Source organism: Sorex fumeus, unplaced genomic scaffold (genome assembly GCF_029834395.1).
Source record: "Sorex fumeus unplaced genomic scaffold, SorFum_2.1 ptg000010l, whole genome shotgun sequence".
In the NCBI taxonomy this organism is placed as follows: Eukaryota; Metazoa; Chordata; class Mammalia; order Eulipotyphla; family Soricidae; genus Sorex; species Sorex fumeus.
Window position 1 is genome coordinate 44,037,501 of NW_026606067.1, and position 27,527 is coordinate 44,065,027.

At 39.5% G+C, this 27,527-nt stretch overlaps 1 protein-coding gene across 2 annotated transcripts in view; it reads left to right on the plus strand.

Moving 5' to 3' along the window:
* KCNMB2 (potassium calcium-activated channel subfamily M regulatory beta subunit 2) overlaps positions 1-27,527 on the plus strand; it is a 367,680-nt gene that overhangs the window by 294,555 nt on the left and 45,598 nt on the right. For both annotated transcript variants that reach the window (XM_056110680.1, XM_056110682.1), the window contains exon 2: positions 25,070-25,192. In XM_056110680.1, coding sequence (XP_055966655.1) covers positions 25,137-25,192 — 56 coding nt within the window. In that variant the 5' untranslated portion in view covers positions 25,070-25,136. The remainder of the gene's footprint in view (positions 1-25,069; positions 25,193-27,527) is intronic.

The window sequence follows — 27,527 nt, forward strand, 5'->3', positions numbered from 1 at the left end:
TAAGTGCATTCATTTTGGGGTTATATAAAAAATACATAGTATAAGACTAATACACTAGGACTGTAGAAATACAGGCCAGGAGGCTTGGTCCACGGTTGGAAGCCTGCCTCAAGTTCTGGGGAAGGAGGCAGTTGGATAGAGAAGGAACCCAGCGGTAGCTGGAAATGATACTCTGGCTAAGAACTGCATGCTGAAAGTAGGTAAAGAAACACAGGGTAACTTCTCATTATCTGTATTGAAAACTATAATACCCAAAAGTGGGGGGGTGGGGAGGTTCTTGCCATAGAAGCAGCCTGGGGTGAGATGGCGGATGGCAGGAGGGAAACTGGGGACATTGGTGGGCGAAATGTACACTGATGGAGGGGTGGGTGTTAGAACATGACAAATTTGCATGACAAATAAATATATATGTATATAGCCCCACTTCTCAGATGATAATATCTGAACCAGGGTCAGAACATATTCAGAATCTATTTAAAATCATGTATATAGGAAATTTGGGACAGCAACCCACACAGAAACCTGGGAGCTGGAGAGAAAGCCTGGTCAGGGGTGAACAACTTGCATGTGCAAGGCCCTTAGTCAGACAACCCCCACTGCCCCAGTTCTACATGGCCACTGGAGTCCAGCCAAGTGTGTTCCTGGGGGATCCTGAGCACCACAGGGGTGGTCCTTGTCTTCCCCAGAACTTCTGGGACAGAGCATTGACCTGTCCATCCTACTTAATGAGCTATTGTCAGCAACACCTAGTTTAATGACTGAAATATTAAAAAACATTAAAAATATTAAATATTAAAACATTAAAATTATCTTGATAATTTGAGCAGAAATGGTTACTTAAGGAGTGACCTAAGAGGAGGGACCAAGCATGACACTTTGAGGCTCCAGAAAGATCACAGCTTTATTAATTATTTTTACATATTTTATAATATCATAAATTTTTAGTGAAGTTTTGAGACATAGTGACCACACCTTTACCACTTTAAAAAAACAAACCACCTGCTGGGAATGGGGCTTACTAGTAGCTCTCAGCTCCCACGTACGTGAGGTTTTGAGTTCATCCCCAGAACAATGAAAGAAAAATACCATCTATCAGTTCTCAGGAAAAAATACTCAAGATTAAAAATAAGATAAACTATGCAAAAATATTACAGAAGGCAATGAGTACTCCACTAGTCCATGTATATTTCACTACTGCTGAAATTGACATGAAACAACTGTCACTTAAGTACTTATATGCATTATATTGTTTAACCACAGCAACTCTCCAAGAAGGTTTTATTAGCTTCATCTAACGAAGAAAGCCTCGGCTTTCTGAAAAGATATGTCACCCTGATGGTAAATAATTGCCAGAACCCAGCTCTGTTGGCAATTCAGACCGTGCGTATTGTTGGCACCATGATTATTCTTTGGGAAAATAAAGAGGTGCTGATAAATGCAGAGTAAAACCAACAGACGTGTATTATTGGCAGAAACAACAGTGCACTTCTCATCAGAAATTTTATTTTATTTTATTTTTATTTTTGCGTTTTTGGTCACACCCAGCGATGCTCAGGGGTTACTCCTGGCTCATGCACTCAGGAATTGTTCCTGGCGGTGCTCGGGGGATCATATGGGATGCTGAGAATTGAACCCGAGTCGGGCCACATGCAAGGCAAACGCCCTACATCCTACCAGCTGTGCTATCGCTCCAGCCCCATCATCAGAAATTTCAGAGCAAGAATATTTGTTAAGTTATAATTACCTGTTTGTACTATAATTTATCTGCATTTATCTGATAACAGCGAGTTCGCTTATTAATCTTGGAACCATTCTTGCCTCTTCTTTGTCTTACATGCCCTACAATAAATTCTCAGTGAATCCTGTCAGCACTCTTTTTCAAACACCTCCAATTCCTCTGCTGCCCCACATGGCTGCCACATTCATTCTCTCTCGCTGTCACAGTTCCACAACCTTTAAAATGGACTTTTGTTTTCAATCAACCTGGCCCTTTGTCGGACTCTTCTCAACACATCAGCCAGAGCCAGTGCAGTAAAATCTACATTGTTCCTGTCGCTGCCATGCTCACGGTCCATTCTCCCAGTCCCTTCCAGCCCGTTGCTGACCTGACCTTCTCTCACTCCCTCCTCTCCATTTGCTTCAACAACACTCTCCTCCTTGCTTCACTTCAAAAAAACAACTACTTGGAGCCCTCAGCGTCCTGACACTTGCCATTCTCCTGTCTTGAACGTGGCCTCTCTTACCTTCTCACTGCTAGATAAGTCCTGTGGTAGCTCAGACATCACCAAAATGTAAGTTTATGCTAAGGAGAAAGGTGACTGTTGATGTAGATCATTATTAATCCTGGGTCTGGGAGATAATAATATGACATTTAGGATGCATACTTTGCATGCAGCCAACTCTGGTGACAAACCTGGCACCCGTTGTCCCCTGAGCACTGCCAGATATAACCCTGAAGGCCCCCGAGCACTGCCCCTGGTCATTCCCAGAAGCACAGGACCTGAGCAGCATAGACTCGGCCAAGCATCGAACTTGAACCAAGTTGCCAGATTCAAGTTCAGCTGAACCATTTGGCCAGGTAGTACCATGAGTGACCCTGAGGCCATTGAGCAAGGCCTGGGAACCAGCTTCCCCTCCAGAAATAAATCACTCATTAGCTTCCTCCTCCCACCACGGCACCTGCCTTCTCTGTGTAGCTTTCTCTACTGTGTGTATCACCAGCTGACAGGATACACATACTCTCATTTATTTCTTTGTTATCCTTTATCCCCACTTGAAGGGGGCTGGAGCAATAGCACAGCGGGTAGACATTTGCCTTGCACGCAGCCAACCCAGGTTCGATTCCCAGCGTCCCATATGGTCCCCTGAGCACCACCAGGAGTAATTCCTGAGTGCAGAGCCAGGAGTAACCCCTGAGCATCACTAGGTGTGACTCAAAAAGCAAAAAAATAATAATAATGTCATTGTCCTCCCGTTGTTCATCGATTTGCTCAAGCGGGCCCAGTAACGTCTCCATTGGAGACTTTGTTGTTACTGTGTTTGGCATATAGAATACATCACGGGGAGCTTGCCAGGCTCTGTCGTGCGGGCGAGATCCTCTCGGTAGCTTGCCGGGCTCTCCGAGAGGGGTGGAGGAATCGAACTCGGGTTGGCCATGTTGGCTGCGTGCAAGGCAAACGCCCTACTGCTGTGCTATCGCTCTAGCCCTTGGGAAGTTGTGTAAAATTTCCCTTTCCATAGGTCAAACATGGTCAAATATTTCCTTATCAAAGCTTTTCAGTAGCTTTATGAACACTTGTTTTATTCCTTACTAAAAGTTCTTATTCTTATAACGGTGACATGCATATATTAGCAGTTAAATAAAGATGGGGGGGAAATGACTGAGACAAGATTTTAAAAACTAGAAATTAGAAATAGCTATGCTTTGAACAAAGTAAATAGAAATTTATTTAATTTGGCAGTTCAGAGTAGGCAGGTGTCTTGTCTAACTGATACTGATCACTTTCCAACTCAGCCAAATTTGCTCCATGGTTGCTGCCTCACGCATCCAGGTGGAAAGGCAATTGACCTGAGTTCCTCTCTTCTTTTCTTGGGACTCCAAGCCCAAGGCAGCAACACTCCCTCACTGTGAAAGTGACTTCAATAGTCACTTTAAGATGTCAAAGCTCCGGGCCCTTTCAACAATTTCATCTCACTAATCCAAGCAGAAATAAAAGATAGCATCCATTACTTTTTCCTGATGATACTCCTTTCATATTCTATACTTGGCATAGTCAGGGCATTATTGGAACCCAGGTAGGTTCCCAGATGTGTCTGAAATCGGGAGACTTCAGTGTTTGAGTCCGGACTGTTTTTCTGAATTAGGAATAGGAGCAAAGGAAAAAGACCTCACCAATTTCTATTTACTTTGTTCAAAGCATAGCTAGTTCTAATTTCTAGATTTAGTACTTATTGAACATATTTTATTTTCTACTCATTATTGGTTGGCAATTTATGGCTTTCTTACTTCTTTCTTATTGATCAATATGACCTTTACATATTTGCCTGGGTGATTAGTTCTTTTTCTTTTCTTAGGTTCTTGGGTCATATCGGCATATCGAATACTCTCGGTAGCTTGCCGGGCTCTCCGAGAGGGGCGGAGGAATCGAACTCGGGTCGGTCATGTTGGCTGCGTGTAAGGCGAACGCCCTACCCGCTGTGCTATCGCTCACAGTAACAACAAAGTCTCCAATGGAGACGTTACTGGGCCCGCTCGAGCAAATCAATGATCAACAGGAGGGCCTTTACCTTTACCTTTTAGGTTCTTGGGTCATACCCAGAGAAGCTCAGGGGTTACTCCTAGCTCTGTGCTCATTAATCACTCTTGGTGAGCTCAGGGAACCATATACAACGTTAGGGATCAAACCAGGGTTGGCTGCATTCAAGGCAAATGTCCTACACACTATGTTATTACTCTGGCCTCATGGTGATTATTTCTGTGTTTCTTCATATTCTTTTAATGAATTTCTTTTTTAAAAATTTTATTAAAGAGCCATAATTTACAAAGTTACTGGCAGTTGCACTTTACAAATACAATAATTCAGCACCATTCGTTCCCTCCACCAGTGTCAACTTCTCTCCACCTTTCCAACCCTCACTCCACCCCAGCCAGTCAACTTGACAGACACAGTACAAAGTTTCGGGGGTTGTCACTGAGCTCTCATGTTTTCAGTTCTGTTGGATCTGTGTTTGGGGTACCTGGCTATATCCCTCAGCGGTAAATGCTCAATAATGTCAGAATTGCTTTTCTCCCCCATTTTGAATCTCAGTCCAGAATTACCAAACCAGCTTTACCCCTTTGTTGAGACAATTGAAGTTATATTGATTTACCATTGATTTGTAGCACAATAAAGGTCTCAGACATTTAAATTCACATGTCAATGTAGGTATACACCACATTGCACCCACCTCTGAAGATCTAGTACTGTTCTCTCCTATCCATATTCCACACATGAGTGAATGATTCCGTGATTGTCTTTCCTTTTTTAGCTTATTTTGCCTGTCACAATCACCTCAAGATCATTGCATGCTCTTGTGAAAGGCAGGATTTCATCTCTTTTATAGCTGAGCAATAATCCATTAAGTATATATATAGCACATCCAGTCACCCTTCAATGAAAATTTAGTTGTTTTCATGTCTTAGCTCTTTTGATTATGCTGCAACAAACATGGGGGTGTGTATATTTTTTCAAATTACGGTTTTCATAATAAAATTCTAAAGTCACAACATGATTGTTTCTGGAAGGTAAGGAGGAGAAGGTACATGTCTTAGAATTGACACGTGAGCATGATTACTCCTCACTCTCCCACTAACCCAAGTGGTGATCTTTTGGGACTCTACACTTTCACCCCACCTACTCTGATAACCTCTTTTCTCTTTGTGAAATAATTACCAAGTTAATTATCTGTATGAGATAAGGAGTTTCCCATTCACTGGCTCTCATTTCCAAGCAGAAAGTCATTACCACTTCATTCTAGACAATGGTGTGCTTTCTTCAAAAATTGTAGCTCAAATTAATTTAGGACAGAGTTTTCTGCTTCAGTTACCCTTCTCACTTTCCTTTCTAGACCCTTTTTTCAACCCAAGTCTGGGAGAGATAAAGGGTGAAACAAGAAGTAGGATAGGAAACACCAATAGAGCACTTTGTCTGCTGTACTTTGTCCAGGCTGCTCTGATTGCTGGGTTTATATGTGGTTTCTAAATCAGCCAACGAATCACAGATTGTTCACAGTTCCGGAAACTGGAAGGAAATCCAAGAACAAAGTGCAGATAGGTTTGGTGCCTGGTGAGGATCGTTTCCTAAACAATCCTCACAGGACAAATGCTGAGAGGAGTTTCTTTGGGATCTTGTATCAGGATATTTATCCTGATCATAAGGTTCTCATGACAAAACTGCCTTCCCAAAACCTTCCTTCTAATGCCATCAAATTGAGCATCAGGATTTCAGTTTATTGATTTTACAGAGAAACAAACACTGATTCCATCACCATTTCCATAGAGTTGTGTTGCATGTGTCACTTTGTTTTCATTTGTAATTAATGAACCAGGTGTGGTAGGACTGAGCAGGAAATTACCTGGGATCCTCAGAATCAGATGATGGAAGAGTGTGTCTGTGAGAATTTGCACAGAGAAACTCTGATCCACGATAGGAACTGTGTGGTCCCTGCTCTCACTTATAGGCATGAACTTACAGGAATGAATTTTGTATTGTTTGTTATGAAAAACCGCTGAAAATGCTACAAAAAAAAGTATCCTTAGAGGAAACGGTGTGAAAATTGTTGTGTTTCATCCAGGAGCCATTAAGCCCTTCTACAAGAGATCACTAACATGTTGTTAAAGGTTGAGTCTTGTGTGCAGATATATATATATATATATCTGTAAAGAAATTATCTCCCTCTAATATTGGTTGCCTCTTACTTTGAATCCCATCAAATGTGATGCAGTACTCTTGGAATATGGGTAAGGTGTGTCCTATGAAGTGTCCATGTGGTCCAGGAATAGGTTCGCTCATGGTTGAGGCTCTGCCCGAGAGAGTAGAGAGCGGCCATGAGCAGAGCAGCAGTTGAGTTCTGCAGGTTTTCGGCTGCTGGGGCTGGGTCCCTTGGGTTCTTTGGGGTGGGGAGGGGCCTCACCTGCCCCTTCCGGGGTGGCCCTCGGGGCATAACATGACACTTCAGGGCCAGTGTCTGAGTGTCATGTTATGCTCCCTTCCAGGAGAGAAGGACATGCGATCCCATATCTTGATATTTTTCCTTGTCTTTTTAAACTTTGATTTTGACTAGACACTCTACTGTAAGACAGAAAAAAAGATGTGAATTTCTAAGTGGTAACTAATATTCCAGAATCATACTTATAAAAATGCACGTATTAACTGCTTTCTTTTCTCTGTCGTTGCTTATGTACAGTCTGATTCTAGAAATGCATCCAAGGTTCTGAGAAATATCGTAGCATCTTTGGCATTCTGGAATAAGCACACATATGAATAATCAGACTCTTAAATACAGCCAGCAAGTCGCCAAATAATATTTATTGACAATTCACCAAACACATTGCTATACTTAGTACTAGATTTCTTTTAAGATTTTCCATATTCCAGAGCTGGAGCAATAGCACAGTGGTTAGGACATTTGCCTTGCATGCGGCCGACCTGGGGCTCACAATGGATAATGATACCATATTCACATAGTTTCCAAAAAGAAACTAGAAATCCTTTTTACATTCTCTATCCGTTTTTCTCTCTCCCTATTAATCTAATCAGACACAAAGTCCTCTCTCACACCACCCAAGCACAGTCTAGACTTCTTGATTTGTCATATGTCATTCCATGGGTAGGGCATTTGCCTTGCACGTGGTTGACCCGGGTTTGATTCCTCTTTCCCTCTCAGAGAGCCCAGCAAGCTACCGAAAGTGTCCCGCCTGCACGGCAGAGCCTCACAAGCTCCCTGTAGCATATTCGATATGCCAAAAACAGTAACAAGTCTCACAGAGGAGACGTTACTGGTACCCACTCGAGCAAATGGATAAACAATGGGAGGACAGTGCTACAGTGCTACAGTGCATCTCTTTGAATCATGAATATATTATTACCATCAGTATCCTTTTTCCTACTTAATATTTCATTTGTGCTGAAGCGATAGCACAGTGGGTAGTGCATTTGCCTTGCAGGGTTCAATTCCTCTGTCCCTCTCAGATAGCCTGGCAAGCTACCGAGAGTATCCTGCCTGCTTGGCAAAGCCTGGCAAGCTACCTGTGATGTGTTCGATATGCCAAACACAGTAACGAGAAGTCCCACAACGGAGACATTACTGGTGCCTACTCAAGCAAATTGATGAACAACGGGAGGACGGTGCTACGGTGCAATATTTCATCTTGCTCTAATGTATCTCCTGCATTATGTCCAAAGAAATATTTCAAGTATCATATGGCTTGCTCCTTGCTTCTTTTGATTGCTTCAAAGTAGTATACTTTTAAAATGTGTAATAGGAATCCGTCATTTTTCAAAATAAAGTCCAGGACATTTACAGGGCCTTTGCAAGACTGTTACAGAATTTCATGATCTGACTTTTGATTTTCAGTTGTCAAGAATATGACCATGAATGTACCATGATGAGTCATAATAGTTAGGAACATAAACATGACCTAAGGATGCAAAAATAGAAGGAGCTTACTGTTTTCTTAACTTCAATACTTTGGGGGTAACCATAGAAGTACTATATTCATTAAAATAGAGTTGAATTGTGTTACCAATATAACCAGTATAGCACAAACTGCTATGTTCAATGTCTTGTCTTTTCTATTATCATAATGTGACTTTGGACAAGTTATTTAATACCCCAATGCTTTAGTTTCCTTGAAAGTAAGATAAGGATCTTAAGAGTACCCATCTTAAAGAGGCTTTGTGGTAGCTAAATAAATAATAAATTAGCATTGTTAAATCCAGGATACTTTACAAGAGACATTAACTAAATGAAGCATGGCCTGAGGAGATGACTAGAATAAGAAAAGAAACAGAGACCATGTGTTCTGAAAATAGTGAGAGAGCATGTAGTTCATAGTGAAGAAGTATTGGTAAGATATTGTAATTATATTAAAACATTGAAAAGGCAACCCAGAGAGTACAGATGCAGGAGCTCCAGAAGACAGATTCCAGCTGATTATATAAACACTGCTCATTAATAGAAATACCCAAGAATGGCTGGAGCTTCTCCAGAAAAAGAGGATTCCCTTATATCAGCGTTGTTTTGTGAATAGCTGGATAACTTCTTCCTTAAAGTATTCTAGAGATACCGAAGTATCTGATAAAAGGGAACAGAATAAGTTTTAAGGGTCTTGTGAGTTATCAATGACAAGGGAATTCATCTAGTTAGCAGTAAATATTTCTTGTACTTAATTTTGGCAAGTTCGATAAAGTCCAAATATTTAGATCATTAACTTATACCAGTTTACATTAATTTGTCATCTGGTTCCCCTCAATAAACCTGTTTACACAATGCTGTATAAACTCTAGGTCTAGGGTTTATAACTATACAACAGCATCTGAAACAATCTCCACAGCTTCATTACTCACGATGGAATTCTAGTTAACTGTCCTCAAGTGGCAACTATTTCTGCCTATTGCAGCTGCATTTTCTTTTGTTCCTTGAAGAAGTTTCTTGAAAGAAACAATGACCATTTTCATTCTCTACAATTTGCCTGCTGTTTCTAATTCACTCATATGTTTTGGAAGTAAAATGACAGATGAGAATTTGAGAACTTTATTTTGATATGCCAAAAACAGTAACAAGACTCACAATGGAAGTGTTACTGGTGCCTGCTCGAACAAATCGATGAACGATGGGAGGACAGTGCCACAGTGCTATTTTGACCTTATGTATTGGCTAAAATAAGGTAAATTCAAAAATTAAAAAATGGGTTGGAGTGATAGCACAGCGGTAGGGCGTTTGCCTTGCACGCAGCCAACATGGCCGACCCGAGTTCGATTCCTCCGCCCCTCTCGGAGAGCCCGGCAAGCTACCGAGAGTATCTCGCCCGCACGGCAGAGCCTGGCAAGCTCCCCGTGACGTATTCGATATGCCAGACACAGTAACAACAAAGTCTCCAATGGAGACGATACCGGGCCCGCTCGAGCAAATCGACGAAAAAATGGGTCATCTTTTGACCTTGCCCTAACTAAAGTTTTGAAATAAATTCATTAATAGGACTTGCTCACTGTAGTTTCTTCTGTGTGCCAAGAAAATTTCCATTTAAAAATTTTGAAACACTAAGGTATACTTCCTTGTCAACTCAAAGCCACATGGACAATGAGGGAAGAGCATCAATAGTGACCAATAAAGATGAAAACACTTGCCTCTGACTCTGTCTCAGCTATGTCATGATGCCCTTCCCATTTAATCCCAGCCCACTCCCTGCGTCATAGAGCCAGCACAGCTCAGACCTTTAGAACAGGGCAAGCTAGTGTGTTATTTTCCATAAAGAAAAGAGTAATTCCTAAGTGCAGAGCCAGGAATAAGCCCCAAGCAACACTGGGTGTGGGAAGGAAGGGAGAGAGGGAGGGAGGGAAGGAGGAAGAGAGGGGGGGAGGGAGGAAGAAAAGGAAGGAAGGAAGGAAGGGAGGGAGGGAGGGAGGGAGGGAGGGAGGGAGGGAGGGAGGGAGGGAGGGAAGAAGAAAAGGAGGGAAGGAAGGAAGGAGGGAAGGAAGGAAGGAAGGAAGGGAGGGAGGGAGGGAGGGAGGGAGGGAGGGAGGGAGGGAGGGAACAATCCCTGATTGAAGGGACAGCATTATACTGACAGTTAAGGAGCAAAAAGAAAGTGCCATGTGATTCCCACTTCACCAAAGTCAATTACAGCCAGAGGTGGTGTTTACAGCTCTTCAGAGGATAGCATCTACATATATAGCTTCAAGAGGCTACAATTCAAGAGACTTCAGGCTCCCATCCAATCTCCACCTACAAGTTCACATTAATAAGCCTACTTAAATGTCCTTCCCAGAAATACTTCCTTATATGCTTTCTCTTTGGTGACTCTCAGTTTGCATTTCCTCCAGGATGCCTTCCCAAAGGCTCTGTTTTATTTTCCCTTCATGAAAGAAAGCACTTGACCTACCCTAAGTGCCTATTACATTCCTGCACATTATTCCTATCTCACACCTCTGAAATTACTCAGGGATGGAATGAAGAGTTTGCTTGTTCTCCTAAATGTGATGATAGAATTAGGTTCCAAAATGCTTTAAGACCAGAGATATAAATCACACAAATTACTTGATAATAACAATAAAATAATGGCATTACAATTTAAAGTGAATTTATTCACACAGCCATGTCAAAATGTCCTGCTATAAGGTTAGCCAACCAGTCAAAATGCTACTCAAGTATCTAAGAAAAGTAGCATGACAGGTATTGGAGTTAAAATTGAGCTTAGAGCCCAAGCAATAGTGCAGTAGATAGGGTGTTGCCTTGCATGTGGCCCCCATGGGTTTGACCCCCAAGGTCCCATATGGTCCCCCAAGCACTGCCAGGAGTAATTCCTGCATGCAAGCCAGGAGAAAAACCCTGAGCATTGTCAGGTGTGCTCCCCACTCCATTCCAAAATGAGTTAAAATTCTGTATTTAAACAGTTCCATCACTTTGGGAAAATTATTCAGCCTCTATTAGATTTAGCACACTCTGGATTGCCTTTTCAATGTTTTACTATAATTGCAGTATCTTACCAATACTTCTTCACTATGAACTACGTGCTCATAATTTTTTTTTGTTTTGGGTGGAAGTTTCTGAGCTACACCTGGTGATGTTCATGGCTTACTCCTGACTCTGTGCTCAGGGAACACTCCTGAGAAATCATAGGGGTGTTGGGGATCAAGCCCGGGTTAACCACATGTAAGGCAAGTGCCGTATCCACTGTACCAGCAACATCCCCAAGTGTTCTAATATTTTATAATGTCTATTCCTTGTTTTGTTTCTCTATATTTCACAGAAACGTAAGATCATCTGGTATTTGTTTTTCTCCCTCTGACTTTTTTTTTTTTGCTTAATGTGATCCCAAGTTCCACTCATGTTGCAGTTGATTTTACTTCCCTCACTTGGATTCTTCCTTCCCTGTCCTTCTCAGTTCCATAATATAAGAACTAGGGTAACCTAGGTATTTCCCCTCTGATGTTTTCCATTTCGTTATATATCACATATCAGTAAGATTATCCAGTACTTGTCTTTCTTTGTCTTGCTTCACTTAACGTGTTATCCTCCAGTTCCATTCTAATTGCAGTGAATTGTATGATTTCATCCTTCCTTGCAGCCTTGTAGTACTCCATTGTGTATATATGCCACACTTTCATTATCCAATAATCCATTGTTGGGTACTGAAGTTGATTTCATATCCTTGCCATTGTGCTAAGTATTACAAAAAATAATTGTGTGCATGTGTCCTTTTTGAATAAATATTTTTGTGTCCCAGGGGTAGATACCAAGTGTATTTTCAGAGTCATATTATAACTCTCTTTTTACTTTCCTGAGAAATCTCCATACTGTTTTCCATAAAGTTTGAACCAGACAACATTCCAACCAGTAGTGGATGAGAGTTCTTTTTTCCCTGCCAATACAGATTATTGTCCCAGTATTTTTGATAAGTGCCATTCTCAGTGGTATGAGATGATGTCTCATTGTCATCTTGGTTTGAATTTCACTTAAGTTATGTAATAATGAGTACTTTTTTATATGCCTATCACAATTTGTTTTCTTCAAAGAATGTTTATTTATTTAACATCTCCATTTTTGTGAGAGAATCTTGGGGGGTTTTTTTGTTAATCTTTTGAGTTCCTTATATGTCTTGATATTAAACTTTTATCCCTGTTGAGTACAAATATTTTCTCCCATTAACTAGGTGTCTTTTCATCTTAGCCCGTGTTTCTTTTGACAATTAGAAACTAAAAGAACTGGATTAATGAACATGTACAGGGCCTTTCATCCCCCCAAACTAAATATACATTGTCTCTGTGGCACATGGAACATTCTCCAGGATAAATCACATACTAGGACATAAACCAAATGTATATAAATAGATGAATAATATTATAATAAATAAATATATGAATATTCATAATAATAAATATATGAATAAAAGCTCATACCAAGCATCCTATCATACTACAATACCATAAAGATAGAAATTAATCATAAAAAGTATATGTGGATAAGATCAAATACCTGGAGACTGAGTAACACACTACTAAAGAACAACTACATCAAGAAGGAAATAAAGGAAGAAAGTAAAACATTCCTTGAAACTAATTAGAATGAAAAATCAACTTTCAAAATCTATAGAACATAGCAAAAGTTGTACTAAGGAGGAAACCCATAGCATTACAGACCTATATTTGGAAGGGAAAAAAAATACAAATCAGCAACCTACATGTTCATCTTAAATATCTGGAGAAAAAAATAAATGAATCCAAAAACTAGGAAAAAAGAAGGAAACAATAAAAACTGGAACAGAAATCAATAAAGTAGTACAAAGAGTCAATGAAACCATGATCTGGTTCATCTTTAAAAAATTAACAAGATAGATAAGCCTTTGGCTAGACTCGAGTCAAAAAATGGGAAATTTCCAAATAAATCAGATTAAAAACAAAAGGAGAGAAATTGCAAAAGAACTCCCAGAAATTCAAGATATAATAAGTTACTCTGAACAACTTTACACTTTTTTATTAATGTCGGACTACTGCTATGTATTCAGCCACTGATAAGCTGATTGAATTGGGCACGAACTCCAAAACTTTACACTGTTAACTGGAGAACCCACAAGAAAATAACAGATACTTAGAATCACGTAATCTCTCAAAACTGAGGAGCAAACAGAAAACCTTAGCAGATCAGTCACAAGAAAAGAAAATTGAAACAGTAGTTAAGAATCTCCCAAAGAACATGGAACCAGAGAGATAGTACAGCGGGTAGAGCACATGCAGCCAACCCAGGTTCTATCCCAGCATGGTGGGTCCATGGTCTCTCCAGCATCACCAGGAGTAATCCCTGAGTGTAGAGCAAAGAGTAAGCCCTGAGAATTGCCATGTGTGCCCCGCCAAAAGAATGTCTCCAACAATGAAAGCCCAGGCCAGATGGGACTACTAGGAGTTTTATACAAGCTTCAAAACAGGCTTACTACCTTTTCTCCTTAAGCTCTTCTGAAATATTGAAAACAGGAATCTCTCCTAATAGTTTCTATGAAGCCAACATAACACTAATGCCCAAAGAAGATAGGATGCTTCTAGAAAATAAACTTTCAGACCAATTTCCTCGATGCACAGCAATGCAAAATTCTTCAACAAAATCTCAGTGAACTGAATTCAATGTGGTCAACCCAGATTTGCTCCCCTACACCAGATATTTTCCCTCAAGTTCCAATCGAGCATGGAGCCAGGAATAGGTCTTGAGTACCACCAGGTTGGCCCCCCAAAACAAACAAAAAAGAAATGGAAAAAATACAGATGAACTGAATCCAACAACATATTTTTAAATGACCATACACCACAATCACCTTGGATTCATACCAGGCATGAGAGAGAGTTCAACATATGCAAATCAATTCATGAAATACACCACATCAATCAAGAAAAAATGAAAACTAAATGATCCCATCAGTCAGTGCAGAGAAAGAATTCGACAATATCCAACATTCACTCATGATAAAAGCAAAATAGGGGTGATGAGAACCTTCCTCAAGATATTAGTGGACGTCTATAATAAGCTCTCAGCCAATATAATTCTTAATAATGAAAAACTTAAAGCATTACATATGAGTTCAGGCACAAGGCAAGATATTCACATCTATTCCAAGCAGTTTTAGAAGTTCTACACAGGAATCAGGCAAGATAAAGATCAGCGGGATCCAAATTGGAAAAGAAGTCAAGCTGCTATTGTACGCAATGACAATAATATACACATAAAAGAGTCCACTAAATGTTCCTAAAAACAATAAACAAATGCAGCAAAGTTTTTGGGTACAAAGTCAACACACAAAACTTTGTCAATGTCCTATATGCAAATAATGAGTTTAGTTTTTCTTACAACTGGACTGCATTCCATTGTGTATTTATTACACAACTTCTTTATCCATTTGAATATCACCGCACATTTGTGTTTTTTCCCAAGTAGTGGGTGTTGTACTAAGCACTGCAATGAACATTGGTGTGAATATATCTTTCCAAATTAATGTTTCTGTGCTTTGGGAATAGATGCCAAGAAGTGGAGTCAGTAGGTCAGACGGGAACTTTATTCTTACTTATTTTTAACAATCTCAATATTGTTTCCCATTGAGGCTGAACCCAAGAACATTCCCTCTGTGAATAAATTTTCCTGTTTACCATATTCCCAGAAACATTGGTTATTTCACATCTATATTGATATGTGACATTTTCCCTGCCATGAGATGATATCTCATTATTTTTGTTTGCATTTTCTTAATAATAAATGATAATAAACATTTTTGTATGTCATCACTTGATGTTTCGCTACTCTTCTCAGGATAAAAAAGTAAAAGTCATGTGATTTGAGAGGTAAAGATTTAAGGTGCTTGACTTGCATGTGACTGACCCTGGTTTAATCCCTGACACCATATATGGAACCCCTAGGCAAATCCAGGAGTGACTTCTGAAGCAAAGAGCCAGGATAAATAACTGAGCACTATCAGTTGTGACCCAAAACACTCCCTCAAAATTAAAAGTCACACTTATATGTCTCTGAGTATATTTAATTATGTGAATGTTTACACAATTCTATTACCTTCCAAATCTAATATATATTTAACTCATTCATAAGTGATGAGAATAATAACATGTACTTCCCTATCATGTTGGACTTTTCAAATGTTATAATCCATACATTAACAGATATTTGTCAACTTGCATCTACTCAAGTTATATGAATATTATACCATCACAAAGCATGCTACACATATAATTCCAATCTTGCAAAAAATTACAATGAATATAATATTCTTTGATTCTTATTTTACAAAAGGGAAAATTGGGTGGGAAAACATTGCTCAAAATCACCATGCTGATATGAAGTGAAACAAGTTAAGATCTACATGCCATTTTGCTAGTATGGTAGACTTTCTTCCTTTTTCTCACTCCTGATGTATTATTCTACCATCTGTTACTCTCCTTTCTACCCTGATATTGCGATACTTGAAGAAAATTATTACATCATCATTTAGCATTATTTTTTTGATATGGAGTCTGGTACCTATTTTTCTAGTAAAATATGTGCAGGTTGAGAGAGCTTAAGCTTTGGGCTTGGACAGGCTTGGATTGACATTCTGAATTTGTTACTTGATATCTAATTAACCTTTCTTTTATTAATATGAGTTTTCTCTTCCAATAAATAAGAAGATATCTCATACGAGTTACTGTCTGAATTCTATGAAACAATGCATATATAAATACACTATTTGTGTAGCTTAGAAATTAACAAATACCTTTCTGTTTATTGCTGACATTTCTAGTTCTTCTCTATTAAAAGCTCTTATTATAGTCTACCTCCCTTGATTTTGAAATAAAAGCAAAGATTAAACTGCATTCACAGGGAGGAAATGAATGGTTTCAGGATAAAACTGTCATTTGTACCAATCTAGGAGTTGTGAGTTATGAGCAGATTTTCTCACACCAGCTGTGTTGTGATGCCCCAAAGAGTGAATGTTTAACAATTAAAGTGGCTTTAAATATGTAGCATGGAAGGGATCAAATTGAACATCATTTGTGATTATCCACTTGAAAAGCTCATTAAGAAATCAATTATGGAATAGTGGACTAATTAAGACCATATCAAAATATGTTTTCCAATTCTACATAGAATTTTTTTGTCACTGTCACTATCTTCCTGTCGTTCATCGATTTGCTTGAGCGGGCCCAGTAACATGGTGAGACTTGTTACTGTGCTTGGCATATCCAATACGTCATGGATAGCTTGCCAGGCTTTGCAGTGCAGGTGAGATACTCTCGGTAGCTTGCTGGGCTCTCTGAGAGGGGTGGAGGAATTGAACTCAGGTCAGCCATGTTGGCTGGGTGCAAGGCAAATGCCCTACCCGCTGTGCTATCGCTCCAGCCCAGAATTTTTTTGAAAAAAAAAAATAGATAAAAAGAATCAACAGAAGGGTTTGATGTATTGGTAAGGCCAACTGGCGGGGGGCGTGGGGGTGGGGGTAGAATTTTTCCTTAACCAACATTTACTGAGTGTCTACTCAATGCCACACATTACTGCAAATCATCTACTCAGAAATCTTTGATGATATGTTATTAGACTGATTTTCTTTATGAGGAAAATGAGGTTCAGAGAGGCTTAACAATGTATTTAGGACACAATTACTACATTGCAGAACTAAGATTTCATGCTGAAACTAATTTTGAAGCTCTTTCGACTAAGTCTTACAGTCATTTCTGAACACTGCTATGATTGTAGATGTGATGCAAAGCATGTTTCATTCACATGCATACTAACCTTACATTAAAGACCCCCATTACACTCCTCGGACCAGTCTGTCCCCTCCTCCACACTATAAATTCCGTAAGAGAAGGGTCTTGCCTGTTGTATTCGCCAATATATCTCAGCCACATCTCAAATCTTTATTTAGTGACTTCAATAAACTGATTACGACTTCAGTAACTATTTCCTGCATGAGTAAATTTATATGAATCAACTCTAAAAGAATATAGTGGTACAGTCACCCTTTTACAAGTGGCAACACTTGGATGCAGCAGGGAAAGAAGAGTACTTGTCTTCAGTTATAGTTACTCAGAGACAGAGCCCATTAGGAGCCCAGATTCTCTCTGAATGGCTGGATCCAATGATCCAAATTGCCAGTAGACTGAAGGACAGGCACATTATTTAACTCGAATTGCAAAACCTAAATCATGATCGCATGAACAACAGCTGGCCCACAAACATGACAGACGTCACAAGCAACTCCCTCACCCAACGCCAGACAAAGGAGCTCAGGCATGTTCAACTCAGCTACAGAAAAGCAGCTTGCAATCAAAATTAGGAGCTCAATTCTCTTTTATTTGATTCTTCTCAAAGAGTTCAGAGAGTTTAGCAATACTTTTCTCTACCTTCACAACTGGACGGCAAAAAGAGCCATCCACATATAATCTCCCCAACATCAAATTGGAGCATGAAAGAAAAGCTTTTACATTTATGTTATTGTCATTGTCAAGTGACTATTCAGTAAGGCTTACCAGTACCCCAAATAAGTCCGGCATTCAAGGCATAGAAGGAGAAGTAGGAATCCAAAAAATAAATAAATAAAGGAAGCAGCATATAGAACATAGGAAAGGGAGCTAGGAAAGCTTGTCTTGAGAGTTGAGGGTGCAAAACATTGTCAGTGAATGAAATAACTAGCAATAGCACACAACGCAAAACTGAGGCATTAAATAAGATGTGGAAAGACAAGTGACTATTGGATATAGCCACTGGAGCACCATAGCAACCTTAGAGCAGTTCCAGTATCTAGTAGTGGAATACAAACGTTGATTTGCTGATCTAACGCCCCCTGAACTTTGCATCGGAGGCAGGCACGGAGAGTTCAGTGCTAACAGCACTCAGGACAGGATCTGACACATGGAAAAGGTACTTAATAAACTTTTCCAAATGTCTACCAAAGACCCTTGAAATCAGAATTAAAAAGTGTCAGTGTTTCCTAAATTAGCATATTAACTCTGGCATGTACCACTGGTGGCTCACACTTGGATGTGTCTTAATTAACATCTGGTACCAACCTGTTAAATCCCCAAGTCTAAAACTGTCACTCCACATTTGGTTTCTCCCCTCAACTGCCCTGAATCTAAAGCAAGTCAATTCCTGGGGAGAATATATAAAATTTTCTATCTGCAAAGATAATATCTCATATATTAGAAGTATTCCTAAATATCTGTGCTTAGAATGACCTTTTAAGTTGCTGCTGTGATGTCATTAGTGTTACAATTTCATGCAAGATTAGGCATGTAATTATGTGTTAAATAGTTCCATTGGCTCCTGCTTGCTGTTTAATAAAGCAAAGTGCATTAAGAGAATCCCATATGCACAGCTCAAGGCCACTGACAAGAGAAAACTGCATGCAACTTGCTCCTTCGCTCTTCAAATCCTACTTGTCCTTGCGGCTGTCACCTCAAGGCCTCTTCCTGGTAGGAAATGAGAAGTCACTGCATCACACACATGAAACTTACTCCCCAACTAAAGCATCTAGAGGCAAGAAAAAGCTTCATAAAGAGGTCATCCTAGGGGCTGGAGAGAGACTACAGTAGGTAGGGTGCTTGTCTTGCATTTATCCTACCCTGGTTTGATTCCTAACATCCCATGTGATCCCCAGAGTGAGACCAGGAGTCATTCCCAAGGGCAAAGCCAGGAGCAACCCCTCAGTATCACCAGATGTGACCCAAAAATGAAAAAAAAAAAGAATTCAACTTAAGTGGAGCAGACAACATGTTAGAGTGACTTGGGCAGCTTTTGAAAAATTACCAGACACCCAAGACCCACCCCAGAAGGGCCCCTTGGTATGAAACCCAGACTTCAGTATTTTTAAGAGCATTTAAGATTATTCTAATGTGTGGTCAGACTTCCAGGGATCATATCTATGTTCCTTTTCCCCACAATGGCTATCAACTTAATGTGAAAGTACAAGTACTTCAGGTTTTATTATCTCAATAGCTCAGAGAAACGTTATTCTCTATTGAGTACCATTGACCCTTGGAGGGGAAAATCAATAGTTTCAATGTACAAAGACAATGCAACTTAATTGATTATTTTTCAAAAATGGTGAATTGGCTTTTAAAATAAATAACTGGGGGAGGGAGCTGAGGATAGGGAGAAGTTAACTAGTATTTAGTATGTGCCTTGATCTAATTTAGATACTTTTGCATCTGTTGTCACATTTCAACCTCTTTGCACCCCCAGAAAGACAAGTGATATTGTTCTCATTTTTACAGCAAAGGAAAGTAAGATGCAGACATGTTGATTTGTTCAAAAGCACAAAACAAAGAGGTGGATTTCCCAAAAGGCAAATAAACCAATGGGCTCTCACTCATCTTTCCATTAGGCTATGCTACCTTTCTAAAGAAAATCTTCCTGAACAATAATTCAGCAGGCAATAGAAACTTTCTGTCCAAATCCAAGAAAGAGACAGAGGGAGCTGGAACAATGTGGACAAGAAAAGAGAGGATGTGGAATGAGATAAAAAAAATAAAGATTAACTGGATAATTATTAATGCAAATTTCATTTCATGTTAACTACATTAACATTTTTTAAAAACCTGCTAATACAAAAATTATGAATCTAAACTCCCTGGTAGTCATTAATGAGATGAGCAATCCAACTTAGTATATCCACACTTTTTTACTTTATGGCTTAAATAAATATAACTGAAAACATTTTGTAAATCTGAAATCATTATTTTTACTGTGAACATGGATATAGCTGTGTAGCAAAGAACTATATAAAATTAAACACAAAACATCATAAATCTGAACCATCAGCATATTAACACGAGCACCTTCAGCTAGCAGATTGACTGTTTTCCACCTTTATAAAATTACCAGAAGTATTGAAGAAGTTTCCAATGATTTTTGGATGTCTGGGGTATTTTATAGGTATGAAATATAATAAAACATAAAGAAGATAGGTAAAATAATAAAGTATTAATAATAAAAAAGAAAGAAAAAAGAAAAATATCCTGAGCTGAGAAGATTTTAGTTGCACCAAGGAGCTATGAGCCTCATTGCAGGAGACAACTATGGTTGCGTTTTCTAGCCAGTACTTTGGTGATCAGGGGTATCCATGTGCCCTGTATTGTGCCTTCACATGTCTAAGACACAGCCACCCTGGAAATTTCCAAGGCCAGCGGGAGAGGCAGATTTGCACGCAATAGGATAAATTGTCTGTTGCTTTAACCAAAGTGGGTACCAAGAATTGGGATGTGATGTAGAGGAAGTTGTTGAGTCAAACAGCGAAGGTTTCACAGAAATGGTGCAGGTGGAGAGAGGGACAAGCATTGGAGACAGAAACCAGCAACGGAGGTACTAAAGGAAATGGTAAAGGGCCCTTTACAAATTTGGGGCAAAGAAATTGCTGTGACCTCACTGCCACAGTATTTCCATCCTAAGTTGAGAGCATGCTCATATTATGCCAGAGTTGTGTAGTGCCAGGTTCACTCTGGTCGTAGGTAATTTACTGATGAAATTTAATTCAGATTTCCTCCCCTAATTCCTGTGATGCCACCAACACTAACTTTGTTTCATTCTAGATTACAACCAAAACAAACAAACAAACACTGTCCTCCCGTTGTTCATCGATTTGCTCGAGCGGGCCCAGTAACGTCTCCATTTTGAGACTTGTTACTGTGTTTGGCATATTGAATACCTCACAGGTATCTTGCCAGGATTTGCCGTGCAGGCAAGATACTCTCAGTAGCTTGCCGGGCTCTCCTAGAGGGGTGGAGGAATCGAACGCGGCTTGGCCAGGCTGGCTGTGCACAAGGCAAACGCCCTACCGCTGTGCTATGGATTACAACCATTTTTTTTTCAGAGTGTTGCTAGGGGATGAGGGACTTTTCATCGCTTTCCTTATCACCATCAAATGAAACGTTTCTTTTTTTATAAAGTGAGTAGTGTTAAGATAATTACTTAAGGAGTTCAGGAGGGCTCACTTTAGACTAAGATAGAGTCTCTAAACCAGTATTCATTAACATATTCTGGGCATTTCTTTGAAGCCTGGAATTTTTTTTCAATCTCTAGTGAACCTTTATACTGTCATCTTTAAAGCAACTACTTACTCCCTTTCTTTTTTAATTAATAGCCAACTTAACGGATTTTAAAGAACAATTAGTCTTTATGAAAAAAAACTAAGGTAGAGAAACTCCAAAGTCACTTACTGCAATAAACTAAGGAGCCATTAAGTTCATTTTAATAAGCTTTAGACAGTTAATTAAAATAAATATAACCTTTATCTCCCCCTTTCTGAATCTTCTTCAAACAACAGAGAAAGGGCACTAGAATAATAATGATACAGTCTGAGAGTATCCTATACTTATATTCTATATATCCTATCCTATATCCTATACTAGCCTAAACAATGCTTTCATTATATACTATTCAGTACTAAAATATAGTATACTATACTGTATATTATATAGTATATAGTACGAAGAGCACTGTAGCTCCTTTCACTTGGAATGATTTTAAAGCATTTGTAGTATATATGGTAAGTCTATTAAAAGCTGTCTTATAAAAACTAATAGGGCACAAACTCCACAATTAACTGCTTTTCTTAGACTCAAAGGATAGAGTGATAGCACATCAAGTAGGGCATTTGCCTTGCATGTGGCCTACACAGCTGACCCGGGTGACATGGGTACAATTCCTCCACCCCTCTCTGAAAGCCCAGCAAGCTACCGAGAGTATTTTGCCCATACAGCAAAGCCTGGCAAGCTACCCGTGGCGTATTCGATATGCCAAAAACAGTAACAACAAGTCTCATGATGGAGACATTACTGGGCCCGCTCGAGCAAATTGATGAACAACGAGAGGACAGTGCTGCAGGACAGTGCTACTTAGACTCAAACTGTGATCTACTTAGACTCAAACTGTGATCTACTTAGATTCAAACTGTGATTCAAACTCATCTCATTTACTTAAACTCAAACTCATCTATAACCTCTCCCCCAAATTTTTGAGAATCAACTAAAATGAATAGAATTCTCCAACCACACCAATGTTAAAATAAATTCCTAAAAGTTCAGGCTGATTTTTATTCTCATGAAGGAATTCATTCAACTTACATTAAAAGCATTTTTATTTTCTGCAGATTGAATCTAATGCATAAATTAATTGATATATTCTGTGATGTTTTTAAGTTTTTTTTTAAAAACTCACAACTTTACATATCCCAAATCAAAACATACTTCTAGATCTCCCTAAAATAGTCTAGGGCTTCCATTTGGGTAATCATTTTATTTCTGCCATTCATCCAAGGAGATTCAGTACAGAAGTAGGACTTTCTGCTCTATGGTAGTTAATAAACCATTTCCCAAGGCTTCTGTTCCTGATACAGATCTCAGGATTGTAAAAGAATACCTATTCCCAGAAAGTTAGGACATAGGCATAATGATTTAGAATATGCCTACAAGCCCGGCAAGCTACCGAGAGTATCTTGCCCACACGGCAGAGCCTGGCAAGCTCCCCATGACGTATTCGATATGCCAAACACAGTAACAACAAAGTCTCCAATGGAGACGTTACTGGGCCCGCTCGAGCAAATTGATGATCAACGGGAGGGCCTTTACTTACTTACTTATTCTTCAATGTAGAGAAAGAGAGCTCAAAAGCCTAGGGCCAGGGGCTGGAACAATAACACAGTGGGTAGGGCATTTGCCTTGCATGCAACCCACCCGGGTTTGATTCCCAGTATCCCATATAGTCCCCCGAGCACTGCCAGGAGTAATTCCTGAGGGCATGAGCCAGGAGTAACCCCTGTGCATTGCCAGATGTTACCCAAAAAGAAAAAAACAATCCTAAGATTGTGCTTTTCTGGGAACCCCAGAAAAGCCTAGGGCATGTGGGAATCCCTGGCAGCACCTGGCACCCGTGACCACCAGTGAGGAGAGCAGTACCCTAGCACTGAGCCAAGAGTAACCCCCACTCCCAAAATATTACCCAAAATAAGATGAATCACAAAATTTTGGAAATAAGAAATCTTAGGGGTTATGTTCAAGCTCTCAATCATACATATTTAAAAACATTCAGCTCTGCCCTAGAAAAGTTAACTGCTCAAGATCTGAGAATTGCCGTTGACAAAAGTTAGTGACAACATTGGGCCTACAATCAAGCACTTGAGTACTTGTGCCAAGCTCTGGCTGGCAATGTTATCTGCAAAATGGAGATAATCTGCATCACCAGAGAACTTGTTAGGAATATAGAACCTCAACTCCATCAGAGACGCCTTGAATCAGAATCTGTATTATTACGGGATCCCTGATTCTCACATTACAGTTTGAGGATTCATGGGTCAGATCATAATGCATCTTACTGCAGAGAAAGTGAGAATTGTAGAGAAACAGACAGTGGTCTGAAGTATGGACATACCTTTCTAAATGTGAGAAAACACCTCTGTCTCCTGGATGTATCACTTTAATCCAGAAAATTCAGAACAGCATTATATGGTCACAGTCACGGTCCTCCCATTGTTCATCGATTTGCTCGAGTGGGCCCAGTAACGTCTCCATTGGAGACTTTGTTGTTACTGTGTCTGGCATATCGAATACGTCCCGGGTAGCTTGCCAGGCTCTGCCGTGAGGGTGAGATACTCTCGGTAGCTTGCCGGGCTCTCCGAGAGGGGCGGAGGAATCGAACTCGGGTCGGCCATGTTGACTGCGTGCAAGGCAATCGCCCTACCGCTGTACTATGTCTTGCAAAATTTTCATGACATAGTATAGCATAGATACATGCATATAAATTTCATGACTTATGCATAGCTAATATATGCAGAGTATCTGACATGAAATAGCTAAGACAGTATATAGTCACTATTTCCATTCACATGCTTACCATTAATATTGTGCTCAAAAGGAAAGTCATACATGACTGTACATCCATGCAAGGATCATTTTTCTGTTCCTTTTGCTAAACGTAATTTTCTTTGATATTCAATTCATACCTCTCATTATTTATTGCATAATAAGTAACAATGACTCCTATAAACCTGGCATCTAACAGCCAGAGGTTTTAAGCCAGTGATTTTCTTAGAAAAAAGAGTTATCAACCATAGGAGAAACCCACAACTTCTTTGGCCAGAGTAGAGAATCCTTAAAGGGATATTTCATCACCAACATGTGAAAGTAGTTTTAAGAAAATAGAAAAATCAAATTTTAATATCAAATCTGAACCAAAAACTGTCAAGTTATACAAATACTGGGGTTTGGGGGAGGAGACAACTTGGATTGACTATAATAAGAAACTAGAAAATCTAAAACCGTGGATCTAGATCCAAGAAGAGGCTTGGAAACAACTAGGAAGTTTAAAAACTATAGATGCACATTTCTGAAAAGAATGGAGGGCTTTAATTTTTATTAGTTTGTTTGAAGGAGCCACACCTAGCTGTGCTTGGAGATTCCTCCTGACTCTGCTTAGAGATCACACTTGGTGGTGCTTGGAGAACTATCCATGGTGCCAGAAATTGAACTTGGGACAGCTTTGTGCAAGACTAACACTTTACCCTCTGTACTATCTCTGTAGCCCTTCAGTGTTCGTTTTTTGTGTTGTTTTGTTTTGTTTTAGAATATTTCCACTTCATCTAAACATGCAGCAAGGGTTGAGAGCAAGTCTCCTACAACCACAGCAACGTGACCTTATTTAAGAGATTCAGTTCAGGACCAGGGATGCAAGTCAATGGTAGGGATGGAAGTCAGGACCAGGGATGCAAGTCAGAGGCTCTTCATGCATGAAATTTGGATTTAATCCCTAGCACAGTGGATTTAACTTCAGTGTGTACCTCTTTCAGGTCTTTTTGCCATTGCTCCAGGACTTCCACCAAGAGGAAGGAAGCCCCTGGACCAACATCCTCTAAGATGTTTATATGGACCAGTGGCCGGGGCTCTTCATCTTACAGACATGATGAGAAAAGGTAAATACCTGGGACCCTGGGAGCTTTCAAAACCACTTAACCTGATTACCAAGACAGAATTCCCAGGGGAAAGCAACAAAGCTTTATAGTTTGCAAGTATTAATGTGGGATGGAAAATGTAGGGTTTGGACGCTTTAATCTTCTTCCTTGTAGGCTCTATGTCACTCCCACCACACTGCTTTGTAAAAGCTATTCCCTGTCACAAATCACACACACACACACACACACACACACACACACACACACACACACACACGTTAATTTGTCTAGTGCCAATCAGACTGGCACCTTTGACTTCCTCCATTCAGCCAAAGGTCAGCTGCAGAAAACGAGACAAATACATAAGGACACAATCAAACACACATGAGTGCCCAAGCTTTAGAGTCCCCCGGGCAGCTGTCAGTGGTCAAACAGATATTCAGTACAATATCACTTCTCTACCAGGTTCCCAGCACATGAGCCATTGTTTCTACTGACAGATAACATTAAGGCAGGGGGTAAGCATATCAATATTCGGTAGATATATGGAGAGCAGAGGCTGGTTTATTTCATCTAGCCAATCAGCAGACATCTAAAAGACCCAAAACTGTTCATCCTGTTTTTTCTTGGATGTATTCTTGTTTGCTGTGTTACCCATTCTATTCTTTCCTGAATGCATGTTTGCAAATCCTTTGTACTCTAAGACTGAAACTATTTGCCGAAGGGGAATATCTTAACCTAGGTTTTTTTCTTCTTTTGTTGGGGGAGGGGATGATTTTCCACATCAGTTAACTCCATTTGTACCTTTAGATATCCACTGAATGAACCTAACCCAACCTCTTACCTCTTACTGCAACGACTGTTCAACTCTGTATTAAATTTCTAACACATGCACTGTTTCTCCTGTGAAGTATGAGAAATGATGAAAGTAAAATATCAAGGCACGGAACGTAATGGTGGGAAAGGACAGAAAAGCTATGAGAACTTGAAAAGAATATAGATAAGTACGTAGCTCCCCCTCAAAATCCTTAGAAGAATAGCCTGGTGGTACGGAGAAATATAAAACTAAAGAAGAAAGAGTAAAGGACAATGACAGTATTAATGAAAGACCAAATTACAATTATACACCTCAATCCAGTTCTCCCACTTGGGCTAAGGGAGTAAGTGCATTCATAAAACTCCCTGGTCATTTAAAAAGTATTTCAGTGTCTCCATTTGATTTTTTTCCTCTTCTCCCTTTTTCATTGACTTTGTACTGATGGTTGGATTTGGAGAAGTTAAATTTCAAACACAAATGTCTGTATCAGCATATTGCAACTTAAGTAAACCTGGCTGCAAAATATAGATGAAATTAGGATTGATAAATGATTCTGAGCACAACAAGAAGTATCTAAGGGAAGTAGACTTGAATATAGTTTTGGGAGCTAGCACTTTCATTTTCTGCTTCAAAATATGTATTTGCATACAAATAAAATTTTTTGGAAAAATTTGAAAACAAAATTTTCTTCTTGATCATGCATTAAAATTCGGCAGCAACTTTAATATTCACAGTATGAATCTGTTCAATAAATCATAGATTGTAAAATATCACTTAGCATTAGTAGCGCCTTGACACGATCTTAACCAACAAAATCAAGTTGAAAATTGTATCTGAAGTATCATTGCAGCCACAAAACAAAGAAAAGTAATTTTTCACTACTCCATTTCCCAAATGCTTTGTAATATATTATCTTCATTATTAAACAAAACAAAACTGTGTGATGCTTAAGTAAAATTATAGTCCAGAAAGTGGCTAGTGTTTGAACAAAGTTCCTGGTGTTTATCGTGATACAAGCAAATTGACTGAAAATTTCTTGTTCATTGCTAGATTTTCACAAGCTTTTTCTCAATGTTTAACCAAGTTGTTTTCATTTATTTTCATCAACTAGATAGAAACGTCTTTCAGCCAGATCTATCTTCTAGATTAGACTGTCATGTCATTTTGAAATTGTATATAAAATTTTTGTTTTTTCTTCTTTCAAAAAATGTGATGGGGATTTACATTTAAGAAACAGGGATTAACATTTAAGAAACAGTTACCTCAGGGCTGGAGTGATAGCAGCGGGTAGGGTGTTTGCCTTGCATGCGGCCAACCTGGATTCAATTTCCAGCATCTCATATGGTCCCCCGAGTACTGCCAGGAGTAATTCCTGAGTGCAGAGGCAGGCATGGCCCCTGAGCATTGCTGGGTATGACCCAAAAAGAAAAAAAAACAGTTACCTCAACTCACTCACATGTGGGGTACAAAGAAACAGCAAGAGAAAAGATGACAGCCAATAGAAACCAACTCTGAGAAGGTGCCAACAGAATGAGGCAT